Here is a 24,563-nt window from a genome sequence, read left to right on the forward strand (position 1 = left end):
TCCCTGTGATGACTATGAAGTGTACTTCCCCTTCTCTTCTGATTGCTTTTAGTTTGAAGGCTCTATTTTATTAGATATTAGGATAGCTATACTTGCTTGTTTCTTAGGTTCATTTTATTGAAAATCTTTTCCCAACCCTTTACTCTGAGGCAATGTCTGTCCTTGAGGTTGAGGTGTGTTTCTTATATAGAGCAAAAGGATATATTCTGCTTTCATATCCATTCTCTTAGCCTGTGTGTGTCTTTTTATAGGTCAATTGAGTCAAAAAAAATTTGGAGATATTTATAACCTGTGATTGATAATTCCTGTTATTTTTGGTGGTAGTGCTTGTGTTTTCCTTCTTTGGGGTTTGCTGATAAGTGGTTATCTGTTGCTTGCATTTTTTTCTGGGTATAATTAGCTTTCCTGAGTTGGAGTTTTTCTTCTATTTCTTTCTTTATGCTAGAATTTGTGGATAATTATTGTTTAAATCTGGGTTTGTCATGGAATTTTCTCCATCAATGGTTATTTAAAGATTTGCTGGGTGGTGGTGGCACATGCCTTTAATCCCAACATTCACAAGGCAGAGGCAGGCAGATCTCTGTGAGTTCAAGGCCAGCCTGTTTTACAAGAGGTAGTTCCAGGACAGGCTCCAAAGCTACAGAGAAACCCTGTCTAGGAAAAGAAAAAAGATTTGCTGAGGCTAATTGTCTGTGTTCTATCTGTGGTCTCTTACTGTCTACAGCACATTTGTCCAGGACCTTCTAGCTTTCATGGTTTCAATTAGGAATTCAGGTGTAACTCTGATAGGTTTGCCTTTATATATTACTTGGCTTATTTCTTTTGTAGGTCTCAATATTCTCTCTTTATTCTGTATGCTCTGCATTTTGATTGTTTTATGGTGAGGGGACTTGTGCTCATTCCCGTCTATTTGGTATTCTGTAAGCTTCTTCTACCATCATAGTGATATACTTCTCTAGGTTGGGAAAATTTTCTTCAACAACTTTACTGAACATGTATTCTGTGCCTTTGAGCTGGAGATCTTTTCCTTCTTCTATCCCTGTTATTCTTAGGTTTGAATTTCTCATGATGTCCCAGAGTTCCTGGATGTTTTGTGTTAAAAATTTGTTGAATTAAAAAAAACAAAAAAATTGTTGAATTTAAAATTTTCTTTGACCAATGAATATATTTCTTTATTAGTACCTTCAACTCCTGATATTCTTCCTTCCATCTCTTCGATTTTGTTAGTTACGTGTGCATCTGTTGTTCCCATTTGTTTAAATAGATTTCCATTACTAGTATTCCACTTTTGGTGTTTTCTTTATTGCCTTTATTTCAGTTTTCAAGTCTTGAAATGTTTCAACTCTTTGCTTCACGTGTTTGATTATTTTTTCTTGGTTTTCTTTAAGAGATTTGTTGATTTCTTCCAATTTTTTTGTTTGCCTTTTCCTGCATTTCTTTAAGTGAATTTTCTATTTCCTCTTTAAATCTTTCCATCATCCTCTCGATGTTATGTTTAAAACTATTTCTTTCTGCCTCTTCTGGGTTAGGCTGGTCAGGTTTTCCTGTAGTATTTCTATTCAGTTCTGGTATTATCATGTTGCTTTTTAAGTTGTTGAATAAGCTCTTCCATTGGTACCTACCCATCTCTTCCTCCAACTGTTGCTAACAGAGTCTTTGCCTCTTTGTACAATCATTGCCTTTGCTGTCTGTGTCTTTGGGAGCTGTTTTTACCAGCTCTGTACTGATACTGTTTGCATCTTAGGGAGTGACTGAGGACTCTCTTGGCCTTCTGTCTTGTTCCACTGTCTTGGTCTGCTCTCTTGATATTCTCTGTGCAGTAACAGTCTCTGTGTCAGAGTTCCTCCGAGGCCATGCAAGATAGAGGTTTTGGGGCCAGAGTAGGACTTCTAGCATGAAGGCTGCTACTCTGAGAGGTTTGGAGCAGCCAAACTGCTGGATGTTTGCCTGCTGACTGGCTGGATGACCAGAACCTTACTCTACTGAGGGCTTAGAGAGTGAGATATCAAGCTGGGTGGGTGCTCTCTCACCTCTTTGTCTACTGTGTGCAGTAGCAGCCTGTGCATGCAAGTTTCTCTTAGGTCACAGGAGATTTGAAGGTTTGGGGATAGAGTGGGACTTGTAGCTTACAGGGTGCAATAGAGAGGGTGGTGGATTTGGAGCACCCTACCTGTGGGAACCTTACTAGCTGACTGACTAGAGAAGCTGAGGCAGGTGGGGGAGGGCCCAGGGTTTGTCCTGGTGCCAAGGGCCTGGAGAGTGGGTGTGGGTGCTCACTCACCCCTTGTTCCATTGTGTGTCCTCTCAGCCTGTGTTTTCGAGTTCCTCTGATGTCTGCATATGAGTTTTTAATCTGTTAGCATCATGGCTAGTATTAAAGCTGCATCTTTGTTGGCTGGCTCCACTGCATTCTGTAGGTTTCTGAGAGTCTTGCTTCACTGAGGAGGTCCTGAAAGAGAGACATTATGAAAGAGTTTATTATGACAACTCTGGAGTTTCTAGGTCTGCGAAGACACCAAGAAGCCTGCAGCTGACTGCTTATGAACACAATTTAAATGTTTTATGGTATATCTTCTTAAAAGAACTACAATGTTTCTGCCTTTAATGCTGAGTCAGGTAACATCTCTTAAAGGAAACCTTCTTCTGCTTCTAGCAAACAGAGTCCACATGATACAATGTGCTACCACCAAGAAATTATCTATTTCTCCTTAACTGCATTTTCCTCTGAGATTTTTTCTTTTGCTTTTTTATATATCTCTTTCCTTCTGACTTTGTAGCTGACTGGGTGTCTGGGTAGCTTGCTTATGGACTCTTATTTTTCTTCATTTCTCATACCTATGCAATTTTAGATATCTCTTCCTTTTTATACTTTCTGCCCACAAGCCCCAAATATTTCTATCTCTTGTTTAGCTATTGGCTTTCAAGCTCTATATTTGATTAATTAGGTGTTTTAGGCGGGCACATTAGGACAGCTTTATAGACTTAAACAAATGAAAAAAATGAATGCATTACATCTTTGCATCATTAAACAAATATTACACAAGCATAAATGTATGTAACACATCTCAAAATCATATTCCATTACATGAATTAATTCATCACATACTCTAAGCATGATCTATGATTTATGTGAAATTTAGAGTAACTGGGCTCTGCCTATGTAAAGATACATATATCTTACTGTGACTTGAAAATCAGAGTCTCCAGCCGGTTGGTACTAGCACATGCCTTTAATCCCAGCACTCGGGAAGCAGAGGCTGGCACATCTCTGTGAGTTTGAGGCCAGCCATGTCTACAAGAGCTAGTTTCAGGACAGGCAGCAAAGCAATACAGAGAAACCCTGTCTTGAAATAGTAAAAAAAAAGAAAAAAGAAAAAAGAAAAAAGAAAAAAAGAAAATCAGAGTCTCCTTCCCAGCCCACTCCCCAAAAGAATCCAGGGTTGGATGAGTTCAGAGCAGAATTCCACCAGAACTTCAAAGAAGAGTTAACACCTATACTGCTCAAATTGACTTGGTAGAGTAAGGAATATATTGTGGGAGGGACAGCATCAAATGGCATTCAATCTGAGTATTCATGGAGACACAATCTTGTTCATTTGGTCTGAGGGTTCAGTAGACATAAAAGAACTTTATAGTGTTTGACTCCTTTACTTCTCTGATATTTCAGAATTTATCCCAATATCTGGCTCTGTCATTTTATAATTAAGAACAATTAGAAGTTGTACTATAGTGATATGTAAAATAAATTTCATTAAACCATTTACTTTCAAAAATTCCGCAAAAGTTTCCTGTGTATATTGTTTTTTAGAGTCTACATCATTATTAACACTTAATTTTAGAGTGTTTTATTCCAATTTTATACTTTCAGGTTTAGCAACGGAAGCATGCACACATACCTCTGTAAATCCATCAAGTATGGATGACACCAGCATGAGTGCTCCATTTAGAAACTAATGGTGAATTTTATTCTGTATGATAAATTTATTTATTTTTATGTTATGTGCATTCATGCTTTGCATTCTTGGATGTCTGTGTGACAGTGTTATGTCCTCTAGAACTGGAGCTATAGACAGTTGTGAGCTTCCATGTATGTGCTGAGAATTGAGCCAAGTTCCTCTAGAAGATGAGGCAGTGCTCTTAAACCACAGTACCATCTCTCCAGTGCCATCATTCAAGTACAATTCTAAATATGGATTTAGAACAGGAGACAGAGTTTACTTTCCCATGCTTTGGTGGGACAAGCTTTGATTTTCCTGTTAATCATCAATTTACTTAGTTTTTCAATTTTAATAGATGTAAGAAACACATGAATGCAAATATAAACAAATAGAGAAATAGCTTTCCACTAACAAGTACCTATCAACTTGATTAAAACAAATAACCAAATATTTCCATGGATCTAATACTTCATACTGTTTTACATTTTTTTTGTCAGAAGTAGCACTCAATCCTTAACTTTACTGTTTGACTTTTTTTTACCTTATTACAGTATAAATGGTTATTGTCTTAAAATGTTTATAATGTGATATTAAACTTTTTGCTAAAAGTGTTTCTGAAATGTATATAGAGTATAAATAGAAAAATTATAAACTGAAAGTTTAAAAATTTAATTGACTGAAAATCACAGCTTATTATTCAGGGTTCTTAGGGTCATAGAACTTAGGGACTAAATCTCTCTCCATTCATCTATCTATCAATCTATCTCTCTATCTATCTATCAATCTATGTATCTATCTATCTATCTATCTATCTATCTATCTATCTGTGATCATATGGGGATTTTTTTTTGGAATAACTTTCAGAGTGCAGTCCAAAAATGACTGTCAGTGAATGGAAGATTCAAGAATCTACCTCAGAGTCACAGGTCTGGGAGTCTCGGCTGATTGGTGTATATGCTGGAATCCTAAAGTAGACTTCAATGACAATGAAGGAATACTCCCACTGACAAGGTGTGGGAATTCAGAGATGTTAGAGCACACAGGACTATACAGGGAATGAACTATGACAGATGACTAGGCAGATCCACAGAAAGTGTATACATCCACCTCCACATGGAGCATCCCATTGTGCTGAGCTGTGGGAACACTTCTCTTTTGGAAAAGTCACTGTTGTACCTGTGTTAACTTTGGAAGCCATGATTCTTCCCTTTGAAATGGGAATTTTCCCCCAAAACACCTCAGCAGTGTGACTTCTACAGGGCAATGGTGTGACCTTGCTTCCCCACACCAGGAGGCTTTAGAGTGATAACATTCATTCCTTTTTCTAACAGTCAAATTTACATTTGTCAATCCAATATAGAAATTTCTATAGAAGGCAGGCACTGAGCAGTAAGGCAGTATGCCCCAAATTTGCTAAAAAACAAATCTGGGCATTCCCAAAACTGGTTATCACAAAGAGGTTAGATAAAGAGAATGGTGAATCCAGGATTCAGGTTTGTTTATTAACTTTATGTAATGGTTTGGAATGTCAGGTACTTCCTCTTGAATGCTGGTTCTTTCCTGGGTTAGGTCACCTGGTCAGGAGTACTGCTTTGTCAAGTTCTACCTGCCTGGTTTTGTCATTCTGACATGCCTATTATCATTGTCCTTGCCTGTGGAATATTCCTACTATATCTGTAAAAACTAGAAACCCTGTGGAGATCAGTTCTTACTCTTTTTCTTCTCCTCACTACTTCTACTTCTTCCCCTTACTCTCCTTTCTTCTCCTTTTCCTTCCTCTTAGTCCATTCCCCTTTCTCTTGCCCTTCCTCTTCCCCTCCTCCTCCTCCTCCTCCTCCTCCTCCTCCTCCTCCTCCTCCTCCTCCTTCTTCTTCTTCTTCTTCTTCTTCTTCTTCTTCTTCTTCTTCTTCTCTGTGACCCTCCACTTAATTTCTTTCCACTTGCATGAAAAATAAAGAAGATGCAGAGGTAATATACTTAAGTTTAACTTTTACACTCAGATCCTTGCCTGCTGTACACATCTAATTCTAAGCACTCTGGGGGTACTGAGGCTGGTATTCAAGGACCCCTGGTAGAGAGAAATAATGCCCCATCTTTTTTCTTCCATTGTCCTTCCAGCAGAAGGTGTGACACAAATTAAAACTGTGCTTTCTAGCTTCAAGGTCTAGATCAAACTTGAGTGTCATCCATCCTTACTATTTGGATCACTGGCCTATTGTTCTCTTCCCTGAAGGTACAGAGCACAACTGTGCCCTCCATTTTCATATTGTAGTTCATTCCTGATATAATAAAGTTGAAAACCAAGAACAACTATCATGATCAATCCATTGTCAACTTGGCATACAATCATATCTCCTTATGAATTTCCAAATTAAAATCAATAATCGGGTTCTAATTATGACTAAACATAACATACTTATGTCAAATACAAATGATTATATATTTAGAATAGTGACAATGTCCCTTGGAGGATATCTTTCTGGTATCTAAAACTTTTGATAACCACAACTATTGGGTTGTGTGATTGTTTTGTTTGTAGACTATGTAGCAGCTGTGGCCTTCTGCCTAGTCAGCCTGTTCAGACCAAAAACAGCTTTCTTTGAGATTAATAGAGATCATCAGAGCTGTTCTTCCAGAAGCACTATATAGAGGACTGTTAGGTGACTTTTTCCTTGAAGTTTTCTGGTTTTGTGTTCTCTATTTTTTTGTGTTTGTAAAAATTATGCTGTAGGTAAACATATCTTTTAGAATAAGCATCAAGATTGATAATCAAATTTTTACAGTGTCATCTACTTGATTTTCAAGCAAGACCTTATGGTACAATATGAACATGCCGGAGGCATTTCTTTCCATCATTTCTCCAATTTACATTTGTTCCCACATGATTTTGAGGTGAGAATGTCCCTAAATGTCTTTGCTTTTACATTGTGATTGTGGTTAGAAGTGAATTTGTTAACTGGGCATGCTTAAGGAAAGGAAGAACATTTCATGAGCATGTTCACCTCCCTACGTAAAATCTCCATGCTTCATTTGTTGAGGAAAAACACTGTTTTGAAAAAAATCTCTCATGGTTTTTGTACCTCTTGCAGGCAAGTATTTTTTCTCATTTCTTCTGTTTTGGCTGTTGAAATGGCTGGCTATTTTTGATAGTTAAAATTGACTACCTCTGGGATCATCTGATACACAAAGAACTGGTTATACCTGAGAGAGATTTTACATAAAGGTTTTACAGTGGGAAAATCCTCCATTAATCTGTATAATTTGAGATGATAGGACCCACCTTAAGCTCCTTGGTGTTTGTGCACACTTAACCAGTGAGCCTTCTCTACAGCACATGTCTTTGCACAGTTTTAACACCGTCACTCATGAGCTGAGGTAGTGGGATTTTCTGCGTTTGAGACTAGTCTGTCCTACAGAATGAGATCTACAACTACACAGAAAATTCCTGTCTTGAAGTCACCAAAAAAAAAAAAACCCAAAAAAACAAAAACAAAAAAAACCCAGAATTAAACAAAGACCATGACCCAACTTTAATCAGCATCTTACATTCTGGTAGCAGCAGTCCCATATAAAGTATTTTGAAGAATAACAGCCTTTTGCTGCCTCTGTGTTCTGGCTCTGGCTCCCAAACTCATTCCTTTACTAGCATTAGCGCCTACTTCATTGTAATTTTAGTGTATACTTAAAACCAGCTGAGTCACAGAGCCTTGTTGGCAGAATAACTACTGGATTCTTCACTAGACCTTAGACAAAAGGCTGAGAAGCAAGCTATTGGATTCTTCAATTGCCATTGGTAGGTAGCTAGTCTTAAGTTACCCGGACCACAGCTTGTGAGACATTCTAATAAGTTCACTTTTTTACATCCATGGTGAGATTCATTCTACCTATCCTGTTCATGTAGAGAATCTTGAATACCGCAGCTGTATATTTTATTCACCTGACTATGGAGGAAGATGTGCTGGCTAACAATAGTGCTCTTGAAGACATTCTTTCAAGCTCCATTATTCTCTACATATTCAAATTTCCGTGAACACTATTCTTTTTATTTTTATTCATTTGCCTGGAGTTTGCTTCAAATTTAAGGAACAAAACCCATCAAACAATGGAGCCATCATCCAGCTTTCTGATGGGGAAAAGACAAATAATTTTATTGATATCTGGTTTCTGCTTTTCTCTTTCCTGTTGTGTAAAATCCCTGTGAAAACCATGTAAAAAGTACCTTCAGTTTATCTGACCTCAGAATTAAGCCACAGAGCAAATATTTCATTTTGTAACTTTAAAACTCTCTTTAGTTGTTATTATTCTAGCCATCCTTACATCTGTAGGACAGAAAATTACTCCACCCACCTAGCACTGTGCACCCCACAAGTCATATACTGTGCTGGAAGAAAAAGGGAAAGTTCCTATGGAGTGCAAAAAGATGACATTGATTGCTTTTGTCGCCAGGTGCAAGTGCTATTGAAATGTATATAAACACAGATCTAGAAAAGTTCTCTGTTGGGGTGAATGGAATGGACAGGAACCAGTATTCTGTCTCTTTGAGCACACTATAGCCCTGTGGGAGGTGCTCTTGCCACACAGGACTCACTAGCCATTCATGTACTCCAGGAGACCTGCCAGTCAGAAGCAGAGCAGGTCTCTTTCGGGCAGCTACCTTCAGTCTTGGCTTTGACGAGGAGCTGGTGCCAGTGGATCCTCCTGTTCTTGGGTGGAGTTGCTGTTGCAGAGAGATGATGAGCTGAGAACTTTTGCAAAATGGAGAAGCACAACAAGGTGAGTGAGGGAATGCTGTTTCCTGATGGGGAGAAGCAGAGGGCGAGGTTTGGAAGACACTATGGTTTTACCTCCATGGGTCTGGGTGGGAACCTGCCGCCATATTCCCTGTATTGTGAAGTTCCTCACGGTCCATGCTAACTCATGGGCCTGTCGGCAGGCCTCTATATAACTTTGCTCTATGACTTAATCTGCTTCAAGAGCATTGGGAGTAGCAGGAAGGTGGATGTACAAACACTTTTCTAGTCAACTTCAACGGGGTTGATTCATTCATAGAATCAAGTTGCCAAACTCAGAGAAGCCTAGATTCTCCAATATCTTCTCAATATTGAGCACTTTGCATTTAAGCTTTAAATATAATCTCTATTTATATTTAAATTTGTGGAGGTTATCAAAGGCATCGCACGTGCTGGCTAGCACTCCACTACTGTACCATAATGTAGAAGAGTAGATTTGTTGATACAAAGGATTTACCAATGCTTCGGAAATAATTAAGGCTCACAAAGTAGAATTTAGCTGAGGGAGTACTGTGTCGAAAATACCCAAAAGCTAAGTATATGCGAATCAGAGCTGGTAGAGGTTAGGATGCTTGGGTATGCATTGTTCACCTGCAATATTTGTGCAAATATTTGGCTCCAACGCATTTCAAAGAAGCCATTACTGATTTAAAAAAATCACTAGGCCCACCGAAATATCAATGAACAGGTTTCTTAACAGGCTGCTCAAAGAGGCATTACAAGGTCATAACCAACCTTATGGCCTGGTGTGTCTTAAAGTTCCAGTTTTCCTTTTGAGAAAAGCTTAGTTCTACCAGATGGGCAATATGACACCAGGTGACACATATTTGAAATGTAAAACACCATTGTGTGAAGGACTGGCCTGATCAATCAAATCTTTCATTTTTGACCTCAGGCAGGGAGGAGGGATATTCTTGGGAGACCTAGTAACAGCCTGGGGCCTAAGCCTTGTGAGTTTCTCTAAGGACCTGATGTATTGATAATAAAACAGAGCTCCTTCTCTAAAAATAGGAAAGCCCCAAATAGTCTGATGCCAAGGCCTTTGTAGAGGGTTTGCTTTAGATCTGGACAACTCAACCTTTCCCACTATATGGAGCTATGGTTACCAGTACCAAGTTTGCTCTGAGCTTAGGAAGGATATCAAGATGTGCTATGCCGTGTACCCCTTGTGTAGAATTGTTAGACTAGGTTCCTAGTAAATTTGTCTCATTGTATGACAGTTTCTGCTGACTTCATATAATTCTTCCATTTCCCCCCAGGAAGTAGTATACAAAATGCTAGCTGTCATCTTTTTTGTTTGTTTGTTTGTTTGTTTGCTGTTGATACAGTGTTTTTCTGTGACAGTACTGACTGTCCTGGAACTCTGTAGACCAGGCTGGCATTGTATTCACAGAGAACCATTGGGCTCTTTATCCTGTGTCTCAGGATTAAAGGTGTGGACCACTGCTACCTGACAAGATGCTATTTTTCTTAAGAAGCTTACTATGCATGGAATATATCTTGTGCAACACCCCCTACCCTATCTCTTTTTATCTTTTACTTGTCCAGTCTGTCTCATCTCTTGTAACTTTCACCTTAGAACCCCATAAGTGAAGAATGGACTGCTGTAACAGGTCACTGGTGTACTTAAGGAAATATTCTGGGAATATTTTTGCCTAAATAGCTAGACTGGCAAGTTGCTTGTTTCTATTTCATTTGTTCCAAGTATTATCTAGACCATGATCCTAAAAGAATCTTAAGGATAACAGCATATATTGAATGCAAAATCTGTCTATCCTGGCTCCCCTTTGAGCATTGGCCAGAGATTGATGCATACCTTCAGTAAAGAGATTTTTTTTATTAAATTCCTAAATGTGCAAGGTGATTTCTCAGTGAAAAAAGGCATATTAATTCTAGAAGAGTTGCATTTTCATCCTGATAGAATTATTGTTTCTGAGACAATTTCGGTTATGTTGAATCAGGTGGCCTTTGTCCCTGTCTGGTGCTTCCCAGGCAGTGACCTTGATTGTCCTCTATTTTAAACCTTCAAAGTTCTTAAATGACTGTACCAATTCACAGTTTTAAAATTATGCATATGCAGGGCTGTTGTGGCACATGCCTTTAATCCCAGCACTCAGAAGGCTGAGGCAGGTGGATCTCTGTGAGTTCAAGGCCAGCCTGGTCTACAAGAGCTAGTTCCAGGACAGGCACCAAAGCTACTGAGAAACCCTGTCTCAAAAAACAAAACAAAACAAAACAAATTTTATGCATTTGAGCCATGCAGTTGACTGTCTAACACAGGTGGCTTAGCACATATTATTTTTTATCACCTGAGTTCAAACCTACACTCAAGTTGGGAAGTTAATAAATTTTTACTATTGCCAATCCATGGGATTTGACCTCTGTTTTTGTATATCACATGTACACATATTTAAGGCTTTTTCTCTCATGCACAAACATTCTCAAAATACATCAATATTTTGTTTTCAAAAGTGTGACTTATAAAGTAGTTGGAGTAAAGCAAGTTACTTTCCATGTACACTGAGTCTTTAAAAGTCTGTTCTCTTGAAATTTCTTTTAAAAAGTTTTAACTTCCTCACTCTGAAGCAGACTTAGGGGCAATCACCAATTGTAGGAAACAAAATGGTGTCTAAGTGATCCTAGCAGATATAATTTTATTTTCCATAAGAGAATGAGATGCTTTCAGCAATTAAAACTATTTTCTGTAAAGTAAAAACATCAGAAGACTTCAAGTGAATATTGCAAATTTTGGTGAAACATCCCTTCTCACTGAACCCATTTTCTGTTATAGGTAAATGAGAGAACTGGAATGTACAGGATGTGAGATGGCCAGTTGTTTCTTGTAATTTGATTTTGATTATAATCTTGTAGTTCTTACTTAAGGAACCATAATATATATTTGCAGATCTGTGTTTGTGTCTTGCTTTGTCAATGGTCCATCTATATTGTTGATTTTAGCAATCATAATGTAATTATGTCATTCAATTTTTGAAAATGATGGACTTTCACCAATTTGTACTTAGAATATTTCTTATACTGTTTGGTGATAAACTGTTTTAGTTTTTTCTTCTTGGTCTTAGATGCTTGCTTCTAAGAATTTTATTTTATTTTTTCATTTATATTTTAATAATAAAGCTTGCCTGAATATCGTAAAGTAAAACAGGCACCCTGGCCAGACTTACAGATGAGACAGTGCTGACACACACCTTTACTTCCAGTAGTCACACTAGTTTGTCCTAGATTCAAGTGTTGGTGTCTCACATATTTAATCCCAGCACTAGAGAGTTGCAGATGGGAAGTGACATGACTGGGCAGTGACATGACAAGGTGGGAGGAGAGAAGCTGAGGATTGAGTGTTTCATAGAAACAGCCTTCAGTCTGAGGACTTATGGAGACAGGATACCCCATTTGATCTATCTAGTAGAGTTCATCTAGGGGTTTTCTGCGAGTGGATGCTGAAACTGAGAAAAAGTTAGACTGAGAGAAATGAAGACAGAAATATAGGTTAGACTGAGAGGAATGAAGGTCAATACAAAACAGCCCAAGTTTATTTCTCAGCCAGTGTATATACTAAGTACAGTCAAAAGGCAGAGCAAAGAGCAGTACAGTCAGCTCACCACCTCCATGCACTGTGCTTGGAGGCAGCTCAAACAGGTGCATTATCTGATTCAGCTAAGCAGCTACTAACCACTAACAAGGAGTGCCCCTGGCTGGCCTACACTAACCCAATTCTTCATAGAAAAAAATGTGCTCTTTCAACTAAGAAAAATGCTTTTTCTGTTGGCTTACACAGATGTTACAGCCCCCAAGATTACTGGAAGAAGCACAGCAGGCATGCTTGAACTCAAATGACTTCTTCAAAGTCATTTAAGATCAAAAACACTGATGACTATTTATGCTTGATAGGTTGTGGGAAAAGGGAACACTTCTGCATTGCTGGTGGGAATGCAAGCTGGGATAACCCTTTTGGATGTCATTGTAGTGATTTCTCAGAAAATTAGGAAACAATCTTCCTCAAGACCCGCTAATACCACTTTTGTGTATATATCCAAAGGAGGCTCAATTGTGCCACAAGGACATGTGCTCAACTATGTTCATAGCAACATTGTTTGCCATAACCAATACCTGGAAAAAACCTAAATGCTCCTCGACTGAAGAATGGATACGGAAAATATAGTACACTTACAAAATGGAGTACTACAGAGCAGAGAAAGATAATGACATCTTGAATTTTGCAGGAAAATGGATGGAGCTAGAAAATGTCACTTTGAGTCAGGTAACCCAGACACAGAAAGACAATTATCACATGTACTCACTTAGGCAGTTTTTAAACATAAAGCAAAGAAAACTAGCCTACAAACTCTAATCCCAGAGAATTTAGACAACAATGGTGACACTAATACAGACTTACATAGATCTAATCTACATGGGAAGTAGAAAGCAGAAAAAGACAAGATCTCTTGAGTGAATTGGGAGCATGGGGATCTTGGGGGGAGGGTTTTTGGGGAAAGGTAGAGGCAGGGAGGGGAGTAGAGAAAAATGTAGAACTCAATAAAAATCAATAAAATAGTCATTTAGCTACAACACTTTGGATTTACCTAGATAGGATAGATAATAAAATATTTTCTCAAAATTTACCAAATGGAAATGTTCATATTTATATTTGTACATAGTTATTGTGTATTTTATATATAGCTTTACTGTCTTAGTAAATCCTTCACTTTTTATTCAGACAAAAAGGGAAGATGTATGACATTTTGATCAAGGTCGCTTGGAGTCAGGACAGAGCTAATGACTACCAGACTGAAAATTACCATAGAGATTTGAGGACTTTGGCCAGGTAGAAGTCAGGGATATTAAGGCAGGTATGAGAGAAGATATGGACACTTTTTTGCAATGAGAAATTGAAGAGGTAGTAGTTACTTGTGGCTGATCAATTGGTTCTCTGATCATTCAGATTCTTACCCTGCCATCTGACACCTGAGTTTTTATTTTATTTTAGTTCATTTTATTTTAGTTTAGTTTAATTTTTAGAACTGCCTGCCTCTGCCACCTGAGTGCTGGGATTAGAGACATGCACCACCACTGCCCGGTCTGAGTTTTTATTGATAAATATCAACTAAATTAATGCTTCAGTTGGGACAGAGCTATTAAAGTATACCTTTTGAAAATGAAGCCCCACTGGACATTGGTTGTGCATGCCTTTAATTCCAGAAATCGGGAGGCAGAGGCAGGTGGATTTCTGTGAGTTCCAGGTGTATTTCTGTGAGTTCCTGGTCAACTTGGTCTACAAGTGCTAGTTCCAAAACAGGCCCAAATGCTACAGAGAAACCCTGTCTCAAGGAACACAAAAAGATAACAAAAAAACAAACAAAAAATGAAGCCCCATGTACCTGAGAGAGAACCACAGGATTTGTCATTTGCTCTGCTGAATTTTCATTTTTCCTTGATCCAATCTTCCCTGATTTGTCCTCATTCCTCTCTCTCTCATTTGTCTTTTGTTTCTTTTTCTTTCACCTTGACTGCAGTGCTTCCTTCCACCATTTCTCTCAGTCCCACCTTTCCCCAAAATCTTTCTTCTTTGTTTATCTTTGAAAAGAGAAGGTCTTTCATGCATATCAATAAAACATGGGATCTTTTTAAAATTAGGGTTTCTGGTATTGTGATGAAACACCATGCCCAAAAAGGAAGATTGGGTGAAAAGGGTTTATTTGGATTATATTTCCATATTGTTGTTCACTATTAAAGCATACCAGGGAAGGAACTCAAGGAGGGTGGGATCAATTCGAGAATTGATGCAAATATGATGGGGGAGTGCTTCTTACTTTCTTACTTCACATGATTACTCAACCTCTCTTCTTATAAAACCCAGGACCAGCCCAGGGATGGCACAACTCTCAATGGGCTGTGCCTTCTGCCATTGATCAATAATTGAGAGAATGCCTCATTTCTAAATCTCATGGAGGCATTTTTTTTCCTGAAGCTCCCTATTCTCTGATGTCTCAAGGACATTGTCTAGTAGACATGGAAAACCAGCCCATATACATGGTACAACAAGTTAAATTAAGACTAGGCAGAAACCATGTCAAGCCAGGATATAGAGGCTCAGTATGAGGAAAAGGGTTTTAAAAGTTATCAAATGAGTTAAAGTATATGCCACATATACACACCCAGTCTTAGGAGTCCCACAAAGCCCCAAAGTATGAACTAATATCATATGTGTGAGGCATTTAGTATAGGCCCCTATACTAAATCAGGAGTCTCTGTGAGCACCAATGACTCCTGCTTAGTTGGTTCTCTGTGCTGTGTTATCCTAGGATCCTCAACCAAGGTGGGAGGTGGTTGCTATAGTACTTCATCCCCATTGCCAGCAGGGTCACCTTAGCTCCTCTTATTGTTTGACTGCCTGTGTCTGCTCCTGCTGCTTTCATTTCCTGGAGTAAGTCAGACTGATAACAATTGGATGAGGTACCATTCTATGAGTATAACATAATATTATTAGAAATCATTTCATGGACTTCCTTTTCCTATCGTGTTTGGTTCTATCATAGACCTGTAGTATAGTGAACTTCAGGTTCTTAGTCATCCAAGTAGTGGTAGGCATGGTCTCCCACTAATGGAATGAGCCTGGAGTTTCACAAGTTATTTGTTTTTTACTCCTACAAGTTCTGAGGAACAAATACCTCAACATATCTTACAAGCAGGAATAGTTGTAGATTGAAGTTATGGTTGCTGGGTTGGTGTCCCTGTCCCAATGTTGAAAACTTTGCCTGGTTAGAGAAGGCTCCACAGGGTTCTTATCCCCCTTTCCTAAAAGTCATTGCTAGGAGCATTTTCATACAATCTAATGAGTATTTACTGTACTAGGTATCATATCAGCTCCCAAATATGCCCCAATGCCTGCAGTTTTCCCCTTTCTCCCTATATCCAAGCACCCCAATCCTGATTTCTCCTGTTCCCTTCTCCACCCACCCCCATTCAATCCAGAAGACCTATTCTAGTTTGTCTTTCAAGGGAGATCCATGTATCTCCCTTGAGCCTTTGTTGTTAATTAACCTCTCTGTGTCTGCAGATTGTAGCATTATTATCTTTTACTTTACAACTAATATTAATGTATAAGGGAGTTCTTACCATTTTTGTCATTTGTGTTTTGGTTACCTCACTCATAATAATTTTTTTTTGTATTCTTTCATTGAGCTGCAATTTTATAATGACCCTGTCTATAACTGGTTAATAATTTATTGTATAAATGTACCACGTGATTCTATGCATGTATTGGTTGAGAGACATTGACATCTAGGTTGTTTCTGTCTATTAGGAATAAAGCCTAATAGCTTTATTATCAACACAGCTGAGCAAGTGTTCTTGTGGTAGATGACTGCAAACTTCAATCAACGTAGATTCTTTAGGTCTCTCTTAACTTTAAAAAAGAAGTAAAAATAGTATTTGTCAAATAAAAATAAAAAATGCTTTGGAAAAGATGTTTTGTATTTGTTTCCATGGGAAACAAGAGACTGTAGATTTGTTCCAGTTTGATCAGAGCATAGCCCTTGATTCTTGACAGCTGTATTTCCAGGCTTTTAGATTTTTTTTTCCTGAGACTAGCTATTTTATCTGACATAAGTGGCTTTGGTCCCAGTCTTTTCCTCTCCAGGGCAATGACTTTGTCCTATATTATACCGTCAAAATATTAAATTAAATGATTCTACAATGTTAGAGTTTCATAGCTATACATTTATGTCATAAAATTGAATATCTGTTGCTGGAAAAGGAAAAGCATTTGCATGTAGAGAGAGGTTTCTACCTTCAGACCAGAAAAGAAGCAACAGTTTTGAGAGTACACTGCCAAGGGAAACAGGGCTACTGGAGTTACAATTATGAAAGAGGAACTGATTGTAATGGGGAGCAATTTCATTATTTTCCAGCATGCATTAACTGATTTCTCTTTAGTGAAGACAGACCAGACTGGTAGGTGCACTCTTTGGGAAGATCAACTTGCACCAAAGGATACTGAATTTTCAATTAGGCATCTTTCCTAGGCCAATATGTTGAATCATGCTGGACACAGTTATGTCATCTGAGAGATTTGAGAAAATGGTTATTGAGAGCAACTCTCAGAGTCATGTTACAAATCTCAGCAGCCAGCAAGTACATATGGATAAAATTAATGAATCTCTTATTAATAATTTTCCTTCTTCTAGAGAAGGTCCTACTCTTTTTTGAAGTCAACATAACTAAGATTTTTTGTCTTATAAATACATTACTTTTATTATTTTAAAGTATCATCTTATTGGCATTATTTTTAACATTTTTTTAAGTGCATTACTACTCTTATCTCCATTTGTTTGTTTTCTCCAATGTTTCTAGGTCATTTAATAATTTCATTCCATTTTCCTCTAGTGTTGTTGATGATTGATTTCAGTTTGGAGTAATATCTCCTGTAGCTGAAGCTTGTCTCATAGAAAGTAATTGAGAATTACTTTGAAAACCTCATCTCACCTCTGCTGCCCAGCACTGCAACTGCTTCAAGACTGCAACTTGACAGATCAGTGATAATGATTAAATGAACCAGACAATGAGTGGCCATTAGTATTTCTGTCTGATTTTTGGACATATAATTGAATCAGGACCTCTGCAAGAGTTGTTTTCACTGACCACCTTTGAAGCTGATGTAGAGATATTGCAGAAAGAGAAGGGCAGAAAAGAAAGGGAGAAATTTCCTACTTCAGCGTTAGTTGAGATGAGTAATGTAGTCATGTAAATAACATTTGATGATCCATAAATTTTCTGATTGACCATTTCTTGGGGTCCATAGAGCAACACATTCAGTAATCCGGATAAAGGACATAAAGGTCTGATTTTATCATGAAATCAATCTGCATACAGGACTGACTTTATTATGAATTTGAATTACTGTAATTACACTATTTCAACCAGTATAGAAAGTCTGGGTAAAATGGTGTGACCTTGCCTAACAGGACCATTAATTTTGTGGTTTAAGATGTATAGCCTCAGAAACAGGATGTGAGTAATTCTTGGTTTTCTCTCATACAAACCCCTAGTCTCTGGAACACATGGCCATGATATGTGTTTCCATTGTTCAAAATAATTTTTGAGATTATGATTCCATAATGTCCATAGTCTATTTCCTGCCTACAGGCTGTACCATTGACTCCTCATTGTTTTCTTATTCATGGCCTGTTTTTCCTTAGCAACAGTTACACACTAACAACAGTTACTGTTTGTATGTGACCTGTTTTTTGGGGGGGGGTTGCTTTCTAGTTATGAAGCAAAGGGTTGGCTGAACTGGACAATCAATGTGCATTGGAATTTGTGCACAAAGAACTGTGTTCATTGGGATAGGAGAAGGAGCAGGAAGTGCTCTAGGAATACTAAAGAACTTTTAAACTAAAATTCTTATTTCCCAGATTAGGGTCCTGTATAACCCTGAGGTGGAAAGACTGAGTTTGGAAGGCTTCTTTAGCCTGACATGTAAATTCTGATAACCCAGTAGTGGGAAGGGCTGCTCTTGGGAGTCTAATCTGGGCAGTCTTACCTAACATGGGACCCTGGGAAGGCATACCAGTTGCATGTACCTTACAGATTCTTTACAGGTTTCTCCTCTGGCTCTTCTTTAAGGAACTGTGAGGGAGACCAGAAGTCATACCATAGTTGATATATAATGTCCATATGTATATGTGTTGCTTTTATTGATTGACAAATAAAGCTGGTTTGTCCAATGACTTAACAGGGTAAAGCGAGGTAGGAAGTCCAAACAAAGAAAGTAGGCAGAGTCTAAGAGATGCCATGTAGCCACTGAAGGTGAAAAATGACAAAACGTTACATGTAAGCCACAGCATCATGGTGATACATAGTCGAACAGATATCGATAAATTTAACATGTAAGATCTAACTAGGAATATGCAAGAGGTATTGACCAAAAACTGTTGTCATTATATAGTTTGTGTGTAATTATTTGGGTCTGGGCAGACAGAAGATGAAAGTGTAGTCCCTGTTTACATTATAGCACCCAATGTTTGGCATCATACATTCACATAAAACCTAAGGCTTAAAACAAGGGGTTCTAAAAGCACAAAAATGGGAATCAATTCAAACTTTCCATTACAAAAATGTTCCTTATGAGAAAATGATTACAGATACACAGTAAAGGACTCTGTATGGGTCATAGTCTCTTTGATAAATTTCCATGGCCTTAAGACAGAATGGATAAATATAGACAGAATCATAGATTCAAAAATTGTTTAAGGATATTGTACTGAAGTTCTTAAATCAAGATAAACAAATAAAGCAAAAATGGGCATTGAAAAGATGGAAAATACACAAATAGTCTAGGTTACATATATTATTTTGCTTTCTTTGATATTCTGACTGCAGAAAGACATTTAATTTGGGGGCTGCTCTGGTAAGCCCACATATACTTTAAAGGTAGCCTGACCTCAAAATTTGAGTCTAAGGGCATGTTACTATGGAAAAGAGGTTTTTTGTTGCCACAGACCTTCTGGGCTAATCATTCTGGGTTTTTTGATTGAGTCAAAATCTATGTAGTTATTATTTTTCTTACTTATAGTGAAATGTAAATTAGATATAAAAGTTTAGACTCACAATGATAGAATACATGATAGTCTTTACCTTAATTTGGCAAATATAAATTAACTAAATATTGTAACTATAATTCTTGTTTGATAATGATTTTGTAAATATAATATTTATTATGTTAAAATTAAAACATTCCTTTTAAGATAGACAGAAGCAGGAAGATGATGGGGATGTCCTTCTGTATAAATCTTGCTTTATTGGTAGATGAATAAAACTGCTTTGGCCAATGGCTTCGAAAGTAAAACCAGATGGAAAATCTAAACAGACATAGAGAGAGACAATTGGTAGAGTCAAAGAGATACCACATAGCCACTGAAGGATAAAGATGCCAGAATAAAGATGCCACAACCTTCTGGCAAGACATAGATTCATAAAAGTGGATTTATTTAAGATGTAAGAGCTAACTTGGAATATGCCAGAGCTATTGGTTATACAGTGATGTAATTAACATATTTTTGTGTGATTACTTTAGTGTTGCATATGGGAACTAAAAACAAACAGTGTGTTGAGTATCTGTATGGTACTATAAGCCTTCCTTGAAACTGGATTCCTCCACCAGAAAATTATTCATCTGTTGGAGTAACATCTAAACTTTAATGGCTATCTGCTGTAACTCAGAAAAAGCAATTAACACCAGCAGCTATCAACATTGGTTCAAGTGTAGTAATGTCCATCACAACTTAGAAGTCAAATCTAAGGATGACAACCTATGTTGTCCTTGTTCTGAAAATAAGAAAGATGCTACACACCAATATGTGGGTGATAGTAGCTGTAGGGTTGGTTGGGGATTGTGCATGATAATGTAGGGAGTGTGTTAGTACCATGGACTGGTGGACTGCCTCCCTGTTCTTCTGGCTCAGGTGATGTGCCTATGAGCAGAGATTTTCAGCTTGAATTTGGGGCTGGAACACAACTGTATTCCTCTTTTTCAGAATGGGAGTTTATCCTCTGCCATTGCATGCTTGAAATCCCTAATTTGTTACTTGGATTTTCAAGATATGTCAGTCAAGAGATTGGCTTGAATGTCAGAATTTTTTATTATTATTATTATTTTTCAGAATTTTTTTTATATTTGTGCTATATGGGCTATTACAGAATATGGGGATCAAAGAACTCAGACAAAATGCATTTTCATTTCTTTCTTTTCCTTTTTATTTATTCTTCTGTCAAACAATACATGTTAACTGCAGCTCCTACTTCCTCCACTCTTCCCAGTTTTCCCCAATGCAAATTTCCCCAGATCTACTGCTATTCCTTCATTTACATAAAATAGCAGGCCTCCAAGGGATACCAAAGAAACACATCATAAAAAGGTGTAAAAAGACTAGGTAAAAAAAACCTTTATCAAAAATGGAAAAGGCAAACCAATAGAAAGAAAGGGGTCACAAGAACTGTCAGGAGTCAGAGACACCAAGACACTGGTTACCTGCCCACTGCGGCATGACCTCTTATACTATATATGCTGATGTAAAGCATGCATCGGGACTCTCTTTTCTAGCTGTGGAATTCAGTTTCTGATCTCCATACAAGCAGAGTATTCTGATTTGTGAGTCTACCCCTAAATAGATATACATCTATTTCTCAATTCTGAGCTAGTGTTGGATTTCTTTTAAGTGTCATTTTTCAAGAATCATTAAATGTGAATTGTTGAAGTTTTTTTTTGAGAAAGTAATTTTATTAAATTATAAAAGTTTCCATTTCCGCCCCTCCTCCCAACACCCTCCCACTCCCCCCACTCCCTCTCCTCCTCCCTCTCCATCCCTAAGAGCAGTCAGGGTTTCCTGCCCTGTGGGAAGTTCAAGTTCCTCCCCCCTCCCTCCAGGTCCAGGAAGGTAAGTATCCAAAAAGACTGGATCCCCAAAATCAAGTATATGCAGAGGAAACAAGTCCCAGTGTCATTGTCAATGGCTTTTCAGACAGACTCCGGGCCAGCCACATTCAGAGAATCTGGTGGGATCACATCCTCGTTCAGTCCCAGTCCAACTGGCCTTGGTGAACTCTCATTAGATCAGTCCCCTTGTATCAGTGGGTGATCGCACCCCTCGCAGTCCTGAATTCCTTTTTCATGTTCTTCCTCCTTTTGCTCCTCATTTGGACCTTGGGGGACTCAGTCCGGTGCTTCAATATGGGTCTCCGTCTGTATCGAATCCATCGTCAGATGAAGGTTCCCTCTCGTCTTGCCTTCTTTGCTCACGTTCTCTTTCCTTCTGCTTCTCATTTGGACCTAGGGAGTTAAGTCCAGTGTTCCAATGTGTGTCTGTCTCTATCTCCATCCATCGCCAGATGAAGGTTCTATGGTGATAAGCAAAATATTCATCAGTATGGTTATGGGCCAAGGCCGGTTCAGGCACCCTCTTCTCTGTCCAGAGAACAATCTGGGGATCTCTCCGTGGACCTGGGATCCCATTTATAGTCAAGTCTCTTGTAAAACCTAAAATGACTCCCTTAGTTGAAATATATTCTTCCCTGATCCCATATCCATCCTTCCTCCCTCCCCCCATCCCAGTCCACTGAGCTTTCCCCATTCCTCCCCTACTCCCTTCTCTCTAACCCTCTCCCCTTCCAACAACCCTCCCATCCCCACATGCACCCGAGGTTACCTGGGACTCTTGTCTATTTCCAATATCCAGGAGGATAGCTACATGATTTTCATCAGGTTCACCTTCTTATTTAGCTTCTCTGGAATCAAGAATAATAGGCTCAAAGACCTTTAATTATGGTTAGAATCCATTTATGAGTGAATACATACCATATTCCTCTTTTTGGGTCTGGCTTACCTCACTCAGTAAAGCGTTTTCTATGTCCATCCATTTGCATGCAAAATTCAAGATGTCAGTGTTATTTATCGCTGAGTAAAACTCTAATGTGTATATGTTCCACACCTTTTTTAACCATTCTTCTATTGAGGGGCACCTAGCTTGTTTCCAGGTTCTGGCTATTACAAATAGTGCTGCTATGAACATAGTTGAACAAATGCTTTTGTAGTATGTTAGGGCATCTCTTGGGTATATTCCCAAGAGTGGAATTGCTGGGTCCTGAGGGAGGTTGACTCCCAGTTTCCTGAGAAACCGCCACACTGATTTCCAGAGTGGCTGCACAAGTTTGCATTCCCACCAACAATGGATGAGTGTTCCCCTCATTCCACATCCTCTCCAGCATAGGTTATCATTGGTGTTTTTGAGTTTGACTATTCTGACAGTTGTAAGATGATATCTCAAAGTTGTTTTGATTTGCATTTCCCTGATCGCTATGGAGGTTGAGCATGACCTGAAGTGCCTTTTGGCCATTTGAAATTCATCTGTTGTGAATTCTCTGTTCAGTTCAGTACCCCATTTTTAATTGGGTTAATTAGAGTTTTAGTGTCTAGTTTCTTGAGGTCTTTGTATATTTTGGAGATTCAGACCTTTGTCTGATGAGGGGTTTGTGAAGATCTTCTCCCAGTCCGAAGGTAGCCCTTTTTGTCCTACTGACAGTGTCCTTTGCTTTACAGAAGCTTCTCAGTTTCAGTAGGTCCCATTTATTCATTGATTCTCTTATTGTCTGTGCTCCTGGGGTTCTGCTTAGGAAGTGGTCTCCTGCGCCTATATCTTGTAGACTACTTCCCACTTTCTCTTCTATCAGGTTCAAAGTGGTCAGATTAATGTTGAGGTCTTTAATCCATTTGGACCTGAGTTTTGTGCATGGTGATAGATATGGATCTATTTTCATTCTTCTACAGGTTGACATCCAGTTATGCCAGCACCATTTGTTAAAGATGCTATCCTTCTTCCATTGTATACCTTTAGCTCCCTTGTCAAAAATCAGGTGTTCATAAGTCTGTGGGTTAATACCTGGGTCTTCGATTCGATTCCATAGGTCGACTTCTCTGTTCTTATGCCAATACCAAGCTGTTTTCAATACTGTTGCTCTGTAATAGAGTTTGAAGTCAGGGATGGTAATGCCTACAGAAGTTCCTTTATTGTATAAGATTGTTTTGGCTATCCTGGGTTTTTTTGTTTTTCCATATAAACTTGATTATTTTTCTCTCAAGGTCTATAAAGAAGTTTGATGGGATTTTGATGGGGATTGCATTGAATCTATAGACTGCTTTTGGTAGAATTGCCATTTTTACTATGTTGATTCTCCCAATCCAAGAGCAGGGGAGGTCTTTCCATTTTCTGGTATCCTCCTCAATTTATTTCTTCAAGGACTTAAATTTCTTGTGAGATAGGTCTTTCACTTCCTTGGTTAGAGTTACCCCAAGATATTTTATGCTATTTGTGGCTATCATGAAAGGTGACGTTTCTCTGATTTCCCTCTCTGCTTCTTTATCCTTTGTGTACAGGAGGGCAACTGATTTTTTGGAGTTGATCTTGTATCCTGCCACATTACTAAAGGTGTTTATCAATTGTAGGAGTTCTTTGGTAGAGTTTTTGGGGTCGCTTATGTACACTATCATATCGTCTGCAAATAACGAAAGTTTAACTTCATCCTTTCCAATTCGAATCCCCTTGATCTCCTTATGTTGTCTTATTGCTATTGCTAGAACTTCAAGCACTATATTGAAGAGGTATGGAGAGAGTGGACAGCCTTGTCATGTTCCTGATTTTAGTGGAATGGCTTTGAGTTTCTCTCCGTTCAATTTGATGTTGGCTGCTGGCTTGCTATATATTGCTTTTATTATATTGAGGTATGATACTTGTATACCCAATCTCTCCAACACCTTTATCATAAAGGGGTGTTGAATTTTGTCAAATGCTTTTTCGGCATCCAATGAAATGATCATATGGTTTTTTTCTTTTAGTTTATTTATATGATGGATTACATTGATAGATTTGCGTATGTTGAACCAGCCCTGCATCTCTGGGATGAAGCTGACTTGATCATAATGGATAATTTTTCTAATGTATTCTTGGATTCAGTTTGCCAGTATTTAATTGAGTATTTTTACGTCAATGTTCATAAGTGAGATTGGTCTGTAATTCTCTTTCTTGGTTGTGTCTTTGTGTGGTTTTGGTATCAGGGTAACTGTAGCTTCATAAAAAGAGTTTGGCAATGATTCTTCTGTTTCTATATTGTGAAATACATTAAGGAATATAGGTATTAGCTCTTCCTGGAAGTTCTGGTAGAATTCTGCATTGAAAACATCTGGTCCTGGGCTTTTTTTGGTAGGGAGATTTTTGATAACAGCTTCTATTTTTTCATGGCTGACATGTCTATCTAGATTGTTTACCTGGTC

The 24,563-nt window shown here is 38.2% G+C and overlaps 1 protein-coding gene across 2 annotated transcripts in view; it reads right to left on the bottom strand.

Moving 5' to 3' along the window:
* LOC148117681 (zinc finger protein 431-like) overlaps window positions 1-24,563 on the bottom strand; it is a 65,427-nt gene that overhangs the window by 34,113 nt on the left and 6,751 nt on the right. For both annotated transcript variants that reach the window (XR_015736846.1, XM_087902351.1), the window contains exon 2: window positions 2,282-2,449. Coding sequence is in view for 1 of the 2 variants with exons in the window: in XM_087902351.1 (XP_087758477.1) it covers window positions 2,282-2,293 (12 nt within the window). In the remaining variant the exon portion in view is untranslated. The remainder of the gene's footprint in view (window positions 1-2,281; window positions 2,450-24,563) is intronic.

Source organism: Myodes glareolus, chromosome 27 (assembly GCF_982192425.1).
Source record: "Myodes glareolus chromosome 27, mMyoGla1.1, whole genome shotgun sequence".
NCBI lineage: Eukaryota > Metazoa > Chordata > Mammalia > Rodentia > Cricetidae > Myodes > Myodes glareolus.